General features: G+C 37.0%; 1 protein-coding gene across 1 annotated transcript in view; it reads right to left on the reverse strand.

The window, feature by feature from the left end:
* ARHGAP10 (Rho GTPase activating protein 10) overlaps positions 1 to 20,817 on the reverse strand; it is a 122,258-nt gene that overhangs the window by 26,315 nt on the left and 75,126 nt on the right. Inside the window, exons 18-19 of the mRNA XM_063310545.1 lie at positions 19,398 to 19,557; positions 1,984 to 2,134 (exon numbers count right to left, since the gene is read on the reverse strand). Coding sequence (XP_063166615.1) covers positions 1,984 to 2,134; positions 19,398 to 19,557 — 311 coding nt within the window. The remainder of the gene's footprint in view (positions 1 to 1,983; positions 2,135 to 19,397; positions 19,558 to 20,817) is intronic.

The raw sequence follows: 20,817 nt of genomic DNA on the forward strand, positions 1-20,817 counted from the left end.
CAACTAAACCACACTTGAGCTCTCTGGAGTGACCAACCATGAATTGATCACAAGGGTCTGAGGCAGACCTGTTGCTTTATAACTCTCTTCCTAACCTTGACCACCAAGGTGTTTTATGGAAGTTTATTTTTTAATCCTTTTTTTTGGCAAGGCTGTTGCACTGCCATTTACAAATCAATGAAAATTCACAGAAGATACTGAATTGGAGGACTGGTTAGAGCCATTTGGTTCATCTCCCGCGAATATAAATCTATCCCAAATTGTACCTATTTCCTGCAGAGTTGGAATTCGCTCTGACCCAACATTACTGTACAGAAGTTTCATCTAAAGGCTATAAAAGGAACTCTGTTCTCTGTGGTTGTATAAAGAATTTAACATGCCATCTGAAATTACTGAAGACACTCAATGGGGATTTCAATGTTGCTATTAACAATTCTATTAACGACAGTTTAAAATCCCTAGCCTGATCCTGTTTTAAGATGTCTAAAAGTCTGAACGGTGATAGACCACTTATTGTTCCCAAAGTACTGTTGGGTTTTTATTGGCATCCTCAAAATATTGGAATTTAACTTCAAAGCTTATGGCAAGCAAGTGAAGCTGCCATGAAATGTGATATCTTAATTAAAAAATGAACAAAGAATATATGGAAAATTAAAGATTAACAGATTTATTGTGGAATGAGCTTTCATGCCATGACAAATAGCATAGCTTTTAAGATGCCACCATAATTTTTGGGCTTGTTGTTCTTGCTCCATCAGAACTACAGATATCCAGCTGGAAGCTTAGGGTGGTCCTAACAAGTTCAGTGCAGAACCTGTTTTTAAAATCTATTTCTTTTAAACATTTATGACAGTATAATCTTTAAAAACACCCCACCACATGACTAGTATTTTTCCTACCCCGCATATACAGTGTGTCTGTGTGTGTGTGTGTGTACTATATGTATGTATGTATATACTGTGTGTGTGTGTGTGTGTGTATGTACACACACACACACACACAAATTTCTGGGAGGCAAGTTGTATCTGCTGTTTAAAGACAACATGAAAAATATAGGAGACAAAAGGCATCCCTTGTATTTATATATAAAAGCCAACAGTTTGACAGATTTGTTACATGCTCACAACTTGCTTGCACTATTTGTCCATCAAGAAATGCATCTGATTAAGTAATGGTTTATTAATAAATTTCATCTATTTACATATTCTTAGAATTAAGCTGCCCACAAAGTTTCTGGGTGTTAGGCCCATTTTTCTTTATGTAGAGCTGTAATTAATTAATATGGGAAATAAATGAAAAAGAAATACTGAAAAGGCTAAAATAATCACTAAACTCAAATATCCAACTTTGGAGAAAAGTTTGGGGTGTATACAAATGCATAATAATAATAATGGCACAGAGCCCTGCTGATGTACTTCTTAAGAGGAAAGCAAACATATAACTCTATCTATATTTTTATATCCTGTATCATTATTAAAGATTTTTTTAATGGAAAAATGCAAGTGTAATTTTTCTATCCTGAACAACTGATACATGTTATTTTTGCTCATCTGATAACTCACATACATATATGCAGCTGTTTAAACACCTGATGTTTAGTGGTTATCAATACTGGCACTATTAGAGTTGTTTTTTTAGTCTAGATAAAATGAACATTCAAGTGCATTATTATCCCCTCAAATTCATGAGAGTGGCTCTGCTTTTGGTTCTTATCTTATTCCGTTTATCTTGCAATTTATAATTAGTGTCAGAGGTCAAATAGATTTAGCTAAAAACTTCAGTGTATTGTTAAAAGCACACATGTTCTTCTTAAGTTAGGTACATGTATATTACAAAAATGCGCTCTGTCGGACTCTTCCCTCCATTTTCTAATTTTTAGAAGCAAAAATAATGAAATGGAAAGCTACTATAGACTGCACTGATGACAGAAGATATACTGCAATTCCACTGTTGCCAAGACAGAAAATATAATGAACATCTTACTGTCATCCAGCTCCAGGCAGAGATTATATACAGCAACAGGCCTCTTACTACGTTGCCCCTGTCGTCTTGATTGTCGTGGTGGGGCGTTTGGAGGAGAGACAGACACAGGGGCTGGCTCAGGGAAACAAGCATCAGGCAGAGTGTGGAAAATCTGGAAAGAGGAATGTAAATCACATTGATTATTTGCAATGAAGAACCTGTATAAATCCAACTGTAAGCCACTTTCAAAACAACATTTGCTTTGGATTTGATTCAAAGCAGGAAGGAGAAAAAAATCAATTCAATTTTTCACATTTTGAATATGATTCTTTAAAATAAATACAAAATTAAAATAAGCATAAATATCAACTGTTCTGCAAACATTTAAATTCACAGACCAAAGAATGTTCAACTATGTTTGCCAGATGGCAGAATAATGACTTTATCTTTATAGATAAAGAGGTGGCGCATGGGTTGGGTGTGCAGGGGTATGTGAGAGGCACCGCAGAGGTCAGGGAGGGTGCGTGAGGGGCACCACGCGGGTCAGGTATGCAGGGCTGCATGAGTGGCTGGCGCAGTGCAAGCACAGAGATGCTGGGGAGGGTGCGTGGGTGATGGAGACTTACCCTAGCAACTTGCTACTTTCCCTGCTGGCTTCCCCACTGACTTTCTGGAGAAGCTGACAGGGAAGATTGCAAATGGAAATCATGTGATTATGGGGTGCTTGGCAACCAACTGGAAGTGCGAACAGGTTGCCAAATGCCCAGATTGTGATCACGTGACCATAGGGTTGCTGGGGCAGCTGTATCTCTGAGGACCAGTTGTAACCACACTCGTTCAGCACAGTCATAACTTCAACGGTTGCTGAATGAAAGGTTGTAAGTCGAGGACTACCTGTAACCAAGAATTACAGGGCACTTGGTAAAGCACCCCTTCTAGCCCTATAATTCTATGCTAGTATAACAGTTTTCCCAGGCTTTTAAGCTCAGATATCATTTCCCACTATGATTTTTCTTTTGCTTTTGGCTATTTTTTTATGTATCATACTTCTGATAATTAAAAATGTCCTAAATACTTTGAACTGGATATTACTATAAGAATGTTTGAAACTGAATCACAGAGATTCCATATATCTGTATCTTTCTTAAAAATCAAGTGCATCTCATGCTTTTCTATTTGGACAAACTCCCCTGAATGAGCAAAGCCCCGATATCTACAATACCCATTTTGCTTTTAGAGAGCAACCATGTCTGGCTTTCAATGTTTCTCCCTTCTCCCTTGCATTTCCACAAATTGTTGCTATTACAATCTATTACAAAAGAAGCCAAAGGATTATGTTCTGTTGAAGGTGTTAGCCTTCCAAAATATATGTGTGGGTGGATGCATGCAGACACTCAATTCTCATGCTTCAGAACATAAATCCTCATAAGATAAATAAATGATAAATTACCCCCACTCATCTTGGCCACAGCTGAGGTTCCACTGCCTGGGTTAAGTCCTTAAAAAGGACTTTTAAGCTGTGGTAGCAATAATTTGGGGGTGCAAGACAAGGTTAAAGCAAGATGTGGGTCTTCTCTATGTGCAAAAAGGATTTTTTGGGAAAGAAAACAATGTAGGCTATTAATAGAAGTTTTTAAAGACTATAACTCAGGTTCCTTATTCCACCCTTAACTCCCTTATCTGGTTGGAATTAGGCTTCATTTCCTTAGGGGCTCATGTGAGGTTCTGTCACACCGGATGCTGGTTGGACCAAATTCTTTGGGGAATATCTTTGGTCCATTTCTTCATTTCAATCTTCCCTAAGAAGAAAATCTCAGTTTAGCTTACTGCAGCTTTTCTTTTCTAGCATTAGTTGGCCTCCCCCAAGATAAAACCATAGTTACCCTTCAGAAGAGGAAATATAGGACCTAGATCTCCAAACTGATAGAACCAGAATTTTCCACGTCCATTACAGCTTAATAACCACCCTCTCCTGCTCCATTCCCAGATATCTTTGTAACATTTCCTACACTTCGCATAGGAGACACTTTACCTTCACCGAAATCAGCAAATTACCTACAAGGGCAACAACTGGTAGATACATCAGTATTCCCTATGAAAATCATACTTCTATATGTTCTGACGTAGAAGTTGACTCTATTTCACATTCACAACTAGAGTGCCCTCTATGCAATAAATGGAGGACAGAACTTGTAACACCAATTGTTAGAAGTCTAAATTCCTCCTCTGAGCAGGAGGCTATCCTTTTTCTCCTAGGCAATCAAGCTTCAGCTATTACAGGTGGTCATCTGTATCATTTATTTATTTATTTAAATTTCTTTGCCGCCCATCTCAGTACGACTCCGGGCGGCTCACAGATAGTAAAAATAGCAATCGCTAAAACCGTTCAACACAAGTACATAAAATATACATACATATACAAAATATACAATATACAATATAAAATATAAAATTCCAGATGGAAAGATACTAACCTTGGCACTCTCATGGGGCCAACCACCCCCATGAATAACTATCCCCCCTCCCATCCCAGGCCAGGTGGCATAGCCATGTTTTTACTTCCTTCCGAAAGGCCGGGAGAGTGGGAGCCTGTCTTACCCCCAGGAGTAGCTTGTTCCAAAAGGCAGGTGCTATGGCAGAGAAGGCCCTCTTCCTGGACCCTGCCAATCGGCAATCCCTCATGGACAGGGTCTGTAACATGCCCTCTGTGACTGACCAGATGGGACAGGTCAATGTAATGGGTGTGAGGCATTATTTAGTGATTGTTTATTCATTTGAATGTATGACAGTGCTGATCAAGTGGTAGTTACAACCAGTTCTCCTACTTAACGTCAGTTGCAGCATCCCTGCAGTCACATGATCACCATTTGTGACAAGCAAATGGGGAGGCTGGGCGGAGGTGATGACCATTCTTGCTTAATGACCCATGGTGAATGGCAACCAGAAGTACTGCAATTTCTGTCGCTAAGCGGCATGGTCATGTTACATCTTACTTTATGACTGCATAGCCTAGTGATGGAAATTCCAGTCCCAGTTGCAACGAGGTAGCTAAATTTTTAACAATAGCCACACCTTGCAGAAATTATCTGGTGCTTCCATTACACTATTAATTGCTTCAAGCTTTTCCGTATAAGGTTTATTTTATTGTTATTTTAGATCACCTTCTTCTTTTATATATTGGTTATGGACTGTAAATAAATAAATAATAATTATCTTCTTGACTGTATGATCTTTTTATTCAATATAAACCACGTAAGTTTTCTGTATTCTTTTACCATTGTTTTCTGTCTTACAGGTTGAGATTCATTTATTTGTTTCGTACACTTCTGCATTCCCAATAGTTAGCATCTTAACAAAGTTAAACATAATTTTATAAAACTACTATTATACTCTGCTAACACTGATGGTGACAGCCCATTATCCTGCAAACACTTTCTTAAAAATTTGGTTTTAGCCAGTTTTTAAAAAGTTGTTAGAATAGTGCTAATCAAATGTTGAGAGGGGCTACTCCATTAAACAGAGGCCACAACTGAGAAACACTGTTTATACATCATGGCCTGCCTAATCTCCCTCAAATGGAACATGATTAATGACTTCTCTCAAATAAAATCCACTGGATGGTTCAATTCCACTTAGAGATGGTGATTCTAAAGATACTTGGGAATCAAGCCATATAAGGATTCATAAGTAAAAACTAGCACTTTGAATTGCACCAGAAATGTACCGAAGCTAATGCAGGGCCTACAGCACAGGTGTTATGTCACTATGAAAGTTTCATTTGCCAGTAAGTGGGCCACTGACAACTGAAGTTTCAAGTGGCCTTCAAAGGTAGCCTCATGTGAAGTACATTGTGCTAGTCTAACTGTATGGTGGTAACATGGAGATAATGTCAAAAAGGAATCAAAATGAGGAAACTATAAATAAATATGCATACTATGGAAGAATGAATTACATTGTTGTAGGCATAGGTAATAGGGTGGTGGAGAACTACAGTATTATAGTTAACTATAATAGTAATTTATTTAAAGTTGTAAAAAATTAGTTCAGAGATAGATAGATAGATAGATAGATAGATAGATAGATAGATAGATAGATAGATAGACAGACAGACAGACAGACAGACAGACAGACAGACAGACAGACAGACAGACAGATATAATTGCAAAGCCGTGACATTTCTTTGCAACTCCAAAATAACTGTCCTAAGAATAGCTCAGACGAGCTACTGTGTTGTTAAATGGAAGAGAAGTACAAGCCTAGCTACTCTAAAGGGCCATGTCATGGTTCCCAAGAGCATCATAGCAATATCACACAATATCTGACCTTAGCATTGAAGATAAAAATAAACACATCAGGTTTGCTCTGAAACAATCTGAGCAGCCACTGCAGTAGCCATAGCTGAAGCAATATGTGACACTATAGCTTCTTTATGGAGAGAATATCTCTCCATAGAAGTTCTAAGAATGCATGGAGACTTCAGGGAACAGGGGAACCTAATAAAGTCCAAAGCATCCTTCTTTTTCTTGTTACAGGTCTCAGAGATAAAATTCTTGCCCATTCATTACCATAAAAACCAGGAAAGCAAAATAAAAGAATTTGAAATATTCAACAAGAAATAATTATATAGAACAAAACATGGATAAAAATATGCATGGGACTGATAAACAGGGAATGCAGGGGTAGTTCTTTGGAATTATGCCAGTATCTCAATCCCCTTCACAGGGTTGTTGTTATGGGGAAAATAGGAAGAGAAAGCATAATGTATACTGCACTGAGTTGTACAAAATAAAGATGGGGGATAAATATAATAAACAAAAGGCCAGGTTTCTCCTTATGGAATTTTCCACCAAATTCCTTCCTCAAAACCAAATTACTATCTTCCAGACAATACAATACCCTGGCTTCAATTCCTTTTCTCTGAATATACTTTCCTGCAATGTTTTCTCCTCAAAACATCTTGTTGTCTTCTATTCCTTTCCAAAGTAATGACGACACTATTTTGAAACCAACTGTTTATTAACGTGATGGCCATTTTATTATTATTTTATTATTTATTATTTTAATTCTCTAAGATACCAATTCCAATTTAATCTTTACTTTCTAGGACACATTTTCCCATTACCTAAAATATGTTCAGGTAATCTTCTAAATTTGTACTCAAGGTATTTAACTTCAGCCCTCAACTGGTATTGTTGCTTTCAGCATAAATCAACCAAATTAAATCAAAGTTAATCAAATCAAAGTTGATTAAATTAACACTTGAACTGTTGTCAACTTGTCAGCCATTCTACTACTTTAAAATTCAGACATATAAAGTAATGCTTAAAAGTTGGTAGCTTTGGACAATTTTCCTCAATAAATAAATGAACAAATATAATGTTTTTGACTCATTTGTTTAATTGGGTTCTCTATATCTAGTTTTAGGACAGATCACATTTTAGGTCATATTTATGCAGAAATATTGAGAATTCAAAGTGGCTCATAAACTGTTAAGCACCACTGTATATAAAAAATCCTTTCCACCATACTAGGTAAAGGTAAAGGTTTCCCTTGACGTAAAGTCCAGTCGAATCCGACTCTAGGGGGCGGTGCTCATCTCCGTTTCTAAGCCTTGGAGCCGGCGTTGTCATAGACACTTCCGGGTCATGTGGCCAGCATGACGACTCGGAACGTCGTTACCTTCCCGCCGAAGCGGTACCTATTGATCTACTCACATTTTTGCACCATACTACTGTTACCCATAATGGGAAATGAAACTTTCACAAAAAAAAATATCTGTATTAAAAAAGTACATATAAACATATAAACTTGTTCTCCCAGGCCATGCTTACCTGTACTGACACCTGGAAGTACAGGTAAGCATGGCCTGGGAGAACAAAACGAAGCAGGACATAGGATGACAGAATTTTGCCAAGACAACTTGCTATGCATAACAAACACTTTCTTCCAACAACCTAAGAGACGGCTTTATACATGGACTTCACCAGATGGACAACACCGAAATCAGATTGACTACATCCTTTGTAGCCAAAGGTGGCGGACATCTATACAGTTGGTACAAACAAGACCTAGAGCTGACTGTAGTTCAGATCACAAACTTCTTATTGCACAATTTAGGATAAGTCTAAAGAGATTAGGGAAGACCCACAGATCAGCTAGATATGAGCTCACTAATATTCCTAATGAACATGCAGTGGAGGTGAAGAATAGATTTAAGGGACTGGACTTATTAGATAGGGTCCTGGAAGAACTATGGACAGAAGTTCGCAACATTGTTTAGGAGGCAGCAACAAAATACATCCCAAAGAAAGAGAAAACCAAGAAGGCAAAATGGCTGTCTGCTGAGACACTAGACGTAGCCCAAGAAAGAAGGAAAGGCAACAGTGATAGAGGAAGATATGCCCAATTAAATGCAAAGGTCCAGAGGCTAGCCAGAAGAGATAAGGAATTATGTTTAAACAAGCAATGCGCAGAGGTGAAAGAAGACAATAGAATAGGAAGGACAAGAGACCTCTTCCAGAAAATTAGAAACATCGGAGGTAAATTCCAGGCAAAAATGGGTATGATCAAAAACAAAGATGGCAAGGACCTAACAGAAGAAGAAGAGATCAAGAAAAGGTGGCAAGAATATACAGAAGACCTGTATAGGAAGGATAACAATATCGGGGATAGCTTTGACGGTGTGGTCAGTGAGCTAGAGCCAGACATCCTGAAGAGTGTGGTTGATTGGGCCTTAAGAAGCATTGCCAATTACAAGGCAGCAGGAGACGACAGTATCCCAGCTGAACTGTTTAAAATCTTGTAAGATGTTGCTGTCAAAGTGATGCATGCCATATGCCAGCAAATTTGGAAAACACAAGAATGGCCATCAGATTGGAAAAAAATAAACTTATATCCCCATACCAAAAAAGGGAAACACTAAAGAATGTTCAAACTATCGAACAGTGGCACTTATTTCACATGCCAGTAAGGTAAAGCTCAAGATCCTGCAAGGTAGACTCCAGCAATTCATGGAGTGAGAATTGCCAGATGTACAAGCTGGCTTTAGGACAGGCAGAGGAACTAGGGACCAAACTGCCAATATCTGCTGGATAATGGAAAAAGCCAGGGAGTTTCAGAAAAACATCTATTTCTGTTTTATTGACTATTCTAAAGCCTTTGACTGTGTGGACCATAACAAATTGTGGCAAGTTCTTAGTGGTATGGGGATACCAAATCATCTTGTCTGCCTCCTGAGGAATCTGTATAACGACCAAGTAGCAACAGTAAGAACAGACCATGGAACAACGGACTGGTCTTATGACTGGGAAAGGAGTACGGCAGGGTTGTATACTCTTATTCTACCTATTCAACTTGTACGCAGAACACATCATGCGACATGCTGGGCTTGATGAATCCAAGGCTGGGGTTAAAGTCGCTTTAACAATCTCAGATATGCAGATGATACCACTTTGACGGCTGAAAGCGAGGAGGAATTGAGGAGCCTTATGAAGAAGGTGAAAGAAGGAAGTGTAAAATCTGGGTTGCAGTTAAACCTAAAAAAATAAAACCAAGATTATGGCAACCAGCTTGAATGATAACTGGCAAATAGAGGGAGAAAACATAGAGGCAGTGACAGACTTTGTATTTCTAGGTGTAAAGATTACTGCAGACGCTGACTGCAGCCAGGAAATCAGAAGATGTTTAATTCTTGGGAGGAGAGCAATGACAAATCTTGAAAAAATAGTTAAGAGCAGAGACATCACACTGACAACAAAGGCCCGCATAGTTAAAGCAATGGTGTTTCCCGTAGTAACATATGGCTGCGAGAGCTGGACCATGAGGAAGGCTGAGAGAAGGAAGATTGATGCTTTTGAACTGTGGTGTTGGAGGAAAATTCTGAGAGTGCCTTGGACTGCAAGAAGATCAAACCAGTCCATCCTCCAGGAAATAAAGCCAGACTGCTCACTTGAGGGAAAGATATTAAAGACAAAGTTGAAGTACTTTGGCCACATAATGAGAAGACAGGATACCCTGAAGAAGATGCTGATGCTAGGGAAAGTGGAAGGCAAAAGGAAGAGGGGCCGACCAAGGGCAAGATGGATGGATGATATTCTAGAGGTGACGGACTTGACCTCGGGGGAGCTGGGGGTGGCGACAACCAACAGGAACCTCTGGCATGGCCTGGTCCATGAAGTCACGAAGAGTTGGAAGCAACTGAACAAATAAACAACAACAACACATATAAACACATGGTGCTATTTCTTTTTTGGATAAGCAATATTATGCAAAGAGCAGAAAAACAGTAATAAGTAGTAAGCAAAAGATATTTGATCTTCAGATCTCACAATATGAATCTCTTGTCTGAGACTGTGAGATGAATTTTGAAAACAGGCTTTGGCTGCTAAGGTACCCAAATATACAACCCTAGATCATGAAAGTCAGTAGGAAATTAACTGGCACCATTTTAAATCTAAGACTGCATAGGTAAATAACACTGAGTTTATAATCTACATTAAGTGTTCTGTTCTGAAACCAAAGACAGGCTTGATGGAAAACAAATCAAAAACCAAAAAAAAAAAAAAAACCCATAGAAACAAGACTGCTACCTTTTATGAATCTGTAATGACTGGCTACACAATAACAAATGAAATTAAGCAAAATTGTGTGAAAACAATCACAGAGTATATGACAGTGAATATACTGTGATAGGGAAATACAATGCACATTACACCCTGATGTCCTATCTTGATAATCCCACTATTCCAAACTATAAATGAAAGAGAAAAATACTGAAGTAACATGAGAAAAAGATTGATAAGGGACTTAGTCCCTTAGAAACCACCAACAGACTGTTATAACCACATGGCATCACCGTAGCACATAAACCAGCTAAAACTCTTCAAAACATATTAAGCAACCCAAAAGACCCAACAGCCCAAGAAGAAAAAACAGGAGTTATTTACAACATACAATGCAAAGACTTTAACAGCCACTATGTAGGACGGTTCGAATCCGCGCGGCGGGGTGAGCTCTCGTTGCTAGTCCCAGCTCCTGCCAACCTAGCAGTTCGAAAACATGCCAATGTGAGTAGATCAATAGGTACCGCTTCGGCGGGAAGGTAACAGCGTTCCAAGTCGTCATGCTGGCCACATGACCCGGAAGTGTCTATGACAACGCCGGCTCTAAGGCTTAGAAACGGAGATGAGCACCGCCCCCTAGAGTCGGACACGACTGGACTTTACGTCGAGGGAAACCTTTACCTTTACCTTATGTAGGACAGATGGGCAGAAGACTAGCAAAATGCATCCACAAACACCAACTAGCAGTCAGAAGACACAATGAGAACTCCTTAATCTCACAACACATGGACAGACTCAACCATAGTTTCAGCTGGGAAACTGTGAGCATCTTAAACCAAGCCAAATCCAAAAACACCAGAGAATTCCTGGAAGCCTGGCACTCAGACAATGCAGCCATCAACAGACACATAGAGATAAACAACACTTACATACCATTCAAAAGACACAATAGAAAAGCCAAAAGACCAGTACACTCCCTTGCCAGCAATCAACACCCAGATATGCAAAAATCAACACTAGGATTAACACCAGATGAACCATCAAACAGCACAATACACCCTAATCAAGGAACTATTAACTCAGGCAGTCAACCAAGCAGCAAACAACAGCCCAATCAAAGAACTCCCAAGGAGAGAACAACACCCCTACCAACACAAGCAGGGAAAGCCACAGTATATAAACAGAGCAAGGCCCACTCCCTCTTTGCACTGAAGATGTTGCCTAGTCTGGCAATGAAACGTCTGCAAGAAAACAACAAAGCTCAGAGAGTACCAAGGACTCCAAAGAATCTTAATATTTTGTTATTAGGTTCAAGTATTTACAAACTTGCCAATTTAAGGCTAGACATAAGCATTTTACTGTTGACTCAAACCCCCAAACTGGGAAATTGGAAGACAAGATAGATCTGCTTCATAATCTGTAACCATGTTTGCAATTACATGCATAAATGCTTAAATGTTTCATGAGACAATAAATAACCAGACAATATACTTTTTATTATCCCAGGCATTCCATGTTTCCAGAAATTCACTGTGAAAGACTAAAAAAAAGTAAAGGCATGGAAGATAAAGTTATTCATTTCAATAGATAAAGTTATAGGCACATACAATATATGACACTGCACATAAATCTTATTATGGAGCATGTATTATTATTATTATTACTATTTAAATTTATTTGCCGCCGGAGTCCCATGTTTCTTAAAACAACAGCCTTAACTTCCTGGTTTTGAAGAGTTTAACTAATTTGAATTTTTTATTTTATTTTAATTAGTAGTAAAATAAAATAGTAGATTTTTATTATAACAGAAAGTTGCTGTTTTTTTTAATATAAGTTTGTTTTATAACTGCATGTTAAATTCTAGGTTTCTCAATAGATAATTTTTTGCTTTTAAGATGGCCTATTTAACCAGACCTTTAACTGGTGCACTGGTGCATGGAAAATCCCCCAAAACTCTCTAGAATCCATGGAATCCATAGATTCCTTGCTTCTGTAGAAAAGAATAGTATTATTAGTTTACATGATAGTCTGAATTGGTCTGATCATTACAAGAAAATAGAAGTAAAGTCTTGTAACTTCAGACTGCTATTTTTATGTGAAACTGAGAAAACAGAACTGTGGACAGGTATATGTGTTGTTAACAAGGTGTGGTACACCTGAAGTTGTGATAGCTGCCATGACAGTTCCAGTTAAATATGAATCAGCTGTGCTGTGCACACCTGGGCCAGTGTCTGGATACAACATTGGGTGGATGAATCCTGGCAAGGACAAAGGTTCCATGGATGGGTGGTTCTTGGGGCTACTCACTGAGTAATTTATCTATTCTGTACAAAGTTGTGTACCATTGGAATCTGGAGGTGTTTGTCAATTAATTTTTGTTGTTACAGTAGAAGGCCATGTAATCTCAGTGGCCAAGAGCATGATACGAGACTTTCAGTAAACTGTATTTCAAATTCATTCACAGAATTATATTCTATGTTCATATAAATTTTTTATATATGCTTTTACTTAATATATATTTTTTAAAAAGCAGAATACCTCCATTAATCTGAACACAAAAATAACGGAACTATGAGATAGAACTTAGTTTGCTAGTTCAAAGAATTCTATCAGAATTCTCTTCTGTCAAAGAAATGTCTCACAGGAAAGTCTGGAGGCCAGAAAGTGTGCACTGTTCCCACCTTGGTTTTGTAATGCTTCTTTAATGTCTCTGCATCCTAGCTCTGAAACTTGACTTGAAGGTCATTCCATAATTCAAATAATGTAAACTTTGCAGTTGTGAGGAGAGTGCTGCATTTATATGTATTATGTTAATATGACAATTAACATGACATATAGGTAGCTATCATCTTGTCCCACCCAATGGAATAAAAGACGACCATTACTGTACAGATAAGGTATAAGCACAGAAATTATATATGCCTGTTCTATAACCATTAGAAAAAGAAGGAAACCAAAAGAAAAATAAACCATCTTATTTCCAAGATGGCCAGCTAAGAAACTGCATGAAGAAAACCAGGTTAACTTGAAAAAAAAGCTCTTTCCTCATGTTCTTTTATGAATGCATTAACTCAGTCTTTTCTAAAAGTAGCAATGGATACTTAGTTCAATGGTTTCACCGTTTTTCTATATCGTAATCATGCCCCACATTTGGCTATTCATGAAATGAATATTCCCAGGAGTATTCCCACTGCTACATTTTAACTCAGAATACTGCATTTTGACTAAGAGCCAAAATACATTAACAAAAATAATTAAATCACTTAGTATTCTCTATTATTATCTAGCTATTGAGAATATAAGGGGAAAAAATCAAGTTCTATCAACATGGAAAATCTACTTTTCCTGGAAATATAAATTATACTTTTGGACAAGTTATGAACACAGTTGTTAACCACAGCTTTTTCAAGAATTTTAGATGACTAAAAGGATAAAAATGGGGAAAAAACATGTTTATTATAATTGCATCCTTGATCTATTAAATCAACAGAAAAGGTGAAATATGGTACAACAAATCTAATCCTAATTTCCCAGAACTGAACAACTTTTTCATTGAATCGTTCGCCATGACAGGGGCACACTGGTAGGCAGGTGGGCAATGAGATCAGCTTGCAGTGACATGGCCCTCTCTCAGGTGTATTAGACAAATGAAACGTTCATGCTTGGAAGGTAACTTATTCTGTAATTTGTGGACTTCGGAAAAAATTGGAAACATGTGCTCCACTAATTAGCAGGAAGAGCCATTACCCAAATGGCCTATAATGCAGTCCATAGCTTATCCCTCTTTTCAACTACAAAAAAAAAAGCTAAAGAAATAAAGAGACAAATAATAGAAGAAAATCCCTCAGTGTTGTTCTGAAAAGCGCAGAGATTCCCAACAATGCTGTTATTGCAATATTCAAAGGATGAGAACTGCATCCAGGAACATATGCCAGGAGGTGGATGTCCAACTGAAACTTCTTCCTTAGCTCTACAAATTCTGACAGAACCTCTCATAAGCGCAATATTCAGAGAGTAGAGAGGACAATCAGTAATGCTGAACAAGGATGTGAAGCTTAGACCATTTCAAACATATAGAGCAGGGTTATTGGAATAGAACAGGAAGCCATGAAGCTTTTTACTCCTACTGACCCTGCTGGCAGACTGCTAATTTAACAGCTAACTGGAAAAGGGGGCAGGACTTTTGTGTGTGCAGGTGTTGCACTGTTTTCAGTCATGGGTCTCTTGCAACATGGCCACTCACTCTTTGCTTAAGCAGCATTTTTCTGTTCCTTCTGCTCTTTTTTCAGAGCAATTGAGGTCAGTACAAAATAAAATAATTCATTAATCATCAAATGTTCAAAGATAGGGATTTGACTTGGAACATATTGTTGAGAATGGCTGAAAAAAACTTCTATTAATTGATGTGACCCATTTAGGAAGACCTACCTTTTTTATTACCTCAAGTTCAAGTTTCTAGTTCAAGATTCAATTCATTTAGAACGAATCTAAACTGAGCAAAAGGAACAGAACCATGTTTGGAAAGACAAGAATGGCCATTGATATTCTAGCATAGGCTGAGATTAGATTAATTTAAATAACCTCTAAACCTTTCATCCTAGTTACTTTCAAGTGCTTTTTAGGATTTCATAGACCATCATGAAATTATTTTGAAGGTCTGACTTTTTTTAATAAATTAAAAAAAAAGAATAGCCACATCATTGCCTTCAATAGTAAATACATTAGATCTTATTAAGATTAAAATTATATTTAGTAAAGAAGAGTAGAAATGCTGTCTCTGTAGGTCAATCAATTAGTTTCTTACCAAAATTGCTTAAGCTATATTACGTTTTATGATATTTATGTTACAAATTATTGTTACAGATATCTCAGGGGCATATCTGGGGAGAAACTAATATACAATTAGGTCTTGGACCGTAAATAAATTTTGATTAATCTAACATATAATTTTAAACAAGATTTTTTAAAAAACAGGTAAGTATTACTCATAGTTACTGAGCAAAATTTTTGTGTCTTTGGTTACCTTAATTGTGGAAAAAGGAACATTATTTTGCACATAGTTATTTTAAGAATATGTCAGTGAGCCTGCTAAAACATATGGATGACATAAAGCTCTTTTATAAAAGCAATTATTGGTTTAACAGATGAACCATCCTAAAACTACTTAACTAGACTTTTAGCTTTTAAGTTTGACTTTGCATTCTACTGTAAAGCATTTTATTGAAACCACATGATGAACATATAAAAATTATGCTTTACTGTATGGTCTTTATTTCATAAAGAAACTCTGTCCAACATAAAAAGCATATGGAAAATCTGCTTGATGTGCTTTTCATATGTAGAGTTGCACAAAAGGAATATATAATTATTACCACATACAACAGAAATAGAAATATTCTACTAAATGATTTTTTTTTCTTCTCTTTCCTTCCCCCACCCCCAGCTCTGGTTTCATGGATTCAACTTGGCTTAGTTATTAATTTAATTAAGTTTTTTTTAAGTACCATTATCATTCAAAATCCAGAGTAATTCATAACATATGGATGATAAAAATACAAATTCAGGAAAAATTAACATCAACTAGCAGTTTAAAACAATTACCATTTCTTAATCAACTTAATTTCTTAAAGTCAATGTGGTTTGGATCAGTAATACAATTTATGAAAAACCCTACCCATTAAGAAAAAAGTGTAATATTTAACAGAATATGCATACAGATACTCATTCAGATTCAGATTCATGCAGCCACATGAACTCTTCTTATATTAATCTAATATAAGGAAAAATGTGGGTTCAACAAACTTTACTGAATATATACAAACTGTTGTATACCACATTAGTGTGATATCCCATACTATAAATCTACCCTCAATCAAATATATAACAAATATTTATTGTGACTCTTCAAAAACTGTATGGCATTGGGTTAAAAGCATGACTGTTGGATGAACTTTCCTCAGCTGTTATAGGTAATCAGATTAAATCCCAGAATCTGAATCTCAATATGGGGGAGGGGGTAGGGGGATAATTTATGGCAGTATTAAGGAGTAGTACCGTAATGCATATAAGACATTATATTAGCAATAATTAAATGTTCTGTTATAAATATTAGCATTAACTAACTTTTAGCCAAAGAAAGAATGAGAAAAGGCTTGTTTTAGACTGCCAAGATTAAGCAGAATTTCTTTACTATGATAAAATGAGACGAGTGGAAAATACATTTGCTTCTACTGCCACCTCTCTGTTATTGTGTGTATGGAGGAAAATAAAATACATTGTTAAAAATGGAACACTTTAAGCCTGACTTGATGTGATGCTTCTACAGACATCTGACTATAATGAATCTAGTAGCATTTCCACTGTACTAAAAGCAGCTTTTTGCCAGTCTGGGAAGCAGCAGGAGTGTGTGTGGGAGAGAGGAGTCAACTGAACAAGCTGACACTTTCTGGCAAGCACAGAAGCAATAGTAGAAACATAAAATGAATTAAAGACATTAAAATAATATACAAGTTATACTTGTCAGAACCCTGATGAAGTATAAAGATATGGCTATAGAAGAAAACTCATGTTTTCATTCTCTTTTCTCTGCATCTTTACTTTTTTAGAAAAGGGATAAAAATATTGAGACTGCAACTTTAAACATGAAATTTATATTATTTTTATAAAGTAATATAACAACTGAAACTAATGAAAATTTTGATTTGCTCCCATTTATTCAATCTATAAATAAATAATAGAGAAATGGAGGGACCAATGATGGCACTTGCAAACATTTGTTTATTAATAACCCGTGCTCAAATGCTAATCAACACTTATGGGCAAATGAATGATGTTATACTTACCATTGTCCAAATCAGTGATTCATAGATATCACCAATTAGTGATTACATTATTCATATCATGCCTAGATGAATCTGTCAAGCTTCATTTAATATTTGATTTATTATGAATTGATGAATCTTACAGGAGCTAATCACTGCCTTGAATTCTGATACAACTTTGTAACAGGTCTACTTTTTTGAAAGAAGACTTCAACTTTTTCAGGACTCCCTTTAATTTCACATCTGCCACACTTTGAATCCGCACATATCTACTGTACCAAGCCTTAACCATATCCAGGCCACCTTAGTTTCATTGAGGATGCTGTACCATATACATTCAGAGAAGGAATATGCAAAATATTTTATGCATAGAACAGCTGGTTCTGAATGGTCCATGCCCACACCTGAACATGTACGTTTTAGGTGTTTTGGTCCACGCATATAATCAATCAGGGTTATTTTATTCCATGTGTGGAAAAAAACAGGACTGTTTTGTTGTGGGCTGGTATATTTTTTATAGTGATTTTATAATTTGGTGATAATTTTTTAAATAATCCTTTTTTATAATGATTGTTCTTATTTATTCATTTTTTTAATCTCATCATTGTATGCTGCCTAGAGTCACCCTGTGTAAGATGGGCAGCCATATGTGAACAATCAGTCAATCAATCATTAGCTAGGGGTGGGAAAGATCTGAGGACATTGGTAGAAAGCAGAAGAGGGGAAAGGAAGGGAAGGGAAGGGAGAAGGGGAAGAGACAGTCTGGTGTGATATTCCACACAGGGGCATCAGCAGTGGCTGAGGGGATGGAGAGAAGAGAAAGAGCTAAAAAAATAGGGAAGTGAGTGAGCTGGTAAGTTACACACCCAGCTACACTAAGTTACACTGGGAGCTGGTAATGGCTCCATTCACCCCCCCTAATTCAGACTGTGCATTTCAATATTTTTATATGGCATCAGGATTCCAAGTTAAACCTTTACTTTTATTATCACTGTCAGGGATGGGAGTTATGAAAGAATCAATGCATCCCCTAAACAATAATTCTCATATATGAAACAAAATTAAGCATAAAAATGCAGAACTTTCTTTTAATAGACCAAAATAAACTCTGAAACTCATCCTTGAAGAGAAATAGAGAAAAAAGTGACCTCTATAGGTATTTTAAAAATTCTAACAGGTACTACCTGCAGATAAGCTGAAGAGTTAACACTGGAGGTCAGGGAGATAAATGACAGAGATACTAGGAAGTCACAGACAGATAAAAGGATGTTCTATTATAAAGTGAAAGTCAAACAGGAAAAACAAAAGGTTGCAGATCTGAGAATAGTATAGTTGTCAAGAGGAAACCATTTAATTATACATAATTGCATTTGAGAAACATAATCTGACAAATTGCATTCTTCTTCCAAAATGTTCACATTTGTCAGGCTAATATGACTGTTTTAACTGCACACTAACACACAGCCATAAACTTATTAATAAAATCATTAAAAGTACATCCCACAAAGAATCAGTGTAGAAAGGGGTTCTCCTTATTAACATTTCAGTCAAGAAGCCATCATTTTTAGTAAGACATTAATAGTACATTCCATCTCCTTCCCTTTCCATACACCCCATACCCGTTTTCCATTTTTCTACAAAAAAGAATTTAAGGATTCTGCTAAGTTAGTGGTACAAAAAGTAAGACCCATCAGCATCCCTTTCATGCCCCCAAGAGAGTGGAATTAAATATCTATCTATCTATCTATCTATCTATCTATCTATCTATCTATCTATCTATCTATCTATCTATCTATCTCTGCATTGTTTTTCACAGGGAGGCGAAGGGGAGATTTAATGGTCGAAGTGGATGTCATAATTCTCACATAGACTGAAAGTGTCGCTTCACTTCTTACAAAGCCTGAAAACATACTAAAATTAAGGTCTGTCTGCATCCTATGATGTGGACCAGGGGGGAAGTTGAGAAAATCATAATATACTCACAGGAATTTTATATCAAAACTTATACAAAGTAGGGAATGTTTGTAAAGTTTTTTCCACTTCCCATATTTACCTTTTCATGGTTTTCAATTAAGATCTCCACCACAATGTTCTGAAATTTCAGATCCATAAGAGCAGCCACAGTTTCTTCCTGTGGCCTCATTAATGTTGGTCCAAATACAACTCCTAAATTTGCCACAGTCATAAGATTTTTCTTAGCATGATCGGAAACACTTTTCAAAAAACAGAAAGAGAAAAAAACAAGCATTATGAAGATGAGCTACTTCAATGTGAAAAAATACAGTTACATATCCTTGAACCATTGAACTTTTGCAACCATTAAGGATGAGCTTGTGTATTTCTTCTCTTTTCTTAAAATAAAAAAATTCAATAACCCTCATTTCATACACAGAAGTGTCAAGCCAGTTTACCCAAAAAATTTCAAACAGTTGTTAGAAAAATACTAACAAAAATACAAAATGCTAACAAAGTTTTTCTCCCTCTTAAAAAAAAGAGTTTTTAGTAAAATGCTAACAGCTGTTTTATACCGTGCTTGCGAATTCGCCTCCAGATTAGAGGTCTGAGCATGCATAGTATGGTGTAAACATGCTTGGGGTCAAACTAGGCTTTGGTTGCACTTATGGCATACTGGTCAAAATATGCCACAAGAAAGAGGTACTGTCTTTACATGTAGCAAAGAAAGCTGTACGTGACTCAGGTGCAACTAAGATTAGTAATGTAGTCCATACAGGCAGTCCTCACTTAATGACCACTTGTTCAGCAACAACTCGAACTTGAAATGGCACTGAACAAGTGGTACTTAGGAACAGTCCTCAAAGTTCCGGCTGTTGCAGTGTCCCTGAGATCACATGATGGCAATTTGTGACCTTCCCTGCCAGCTTCCCGCAAGCAAAGTCAATGAGGAAGCAGGCAGGAAGTCAGAAGTTGTGGTCATGTGAGGCCCTCACTGAATGACCCACAGTGATTCACTTAACCATGGTAACCAGGTAACAGCTGGAACTGCTGTTGCTAAGCAGCATAGTCAAGTGACATCCCACTTTACAACTGCATCACTTAGCAACAGAAATTCCTGTTTCGATTACTGCTGTTAAGCGAGGACTACCTGTACCTTCTCTTATATTACTAAAAAAATGTGGGAACTTTTGTTGACGAAAGTCATGATGGGGCGTGGAGAGCAGTATCTATGGCTCATGTAAGAAACAACCATGGAATATGGAAGACAGTGAATTGGAATTGAAGAGTAGCAAATAGTAAAGAGCTTGAAATAAATAACATTAATTAACATCTAAAATGGAAAGAGTGATGTTGTTTGTCTGTTAAACTTAAAGAAGGGAAAAGATGTTACCAGCAGCAGCTGCCACCACCACCACCACCATTGCTCAGTTGCTATTACAGCTGCTGCTAAGAGCCCTTCTAAGACATATTCCTAGAAAATGGAACCCAGCCAGTGCCACTGCCATACATTGCCCACA

The sequence above is a fragment of the Candoia aspera genome, chromosome 8, assembly GCF_035149785.1.
Source record: "Candoia aspera isolate rCanAsp1 chromosome 8, rCanAsp1.hap2, whole genome shotgun sequence".
In the NCBI taxonomy this organism is placed as follows: Eukaryota; Metazoa; Chordata; class Lepidosauria; order Squamata; family Boidae; genus Candoia; species Candoia aspera.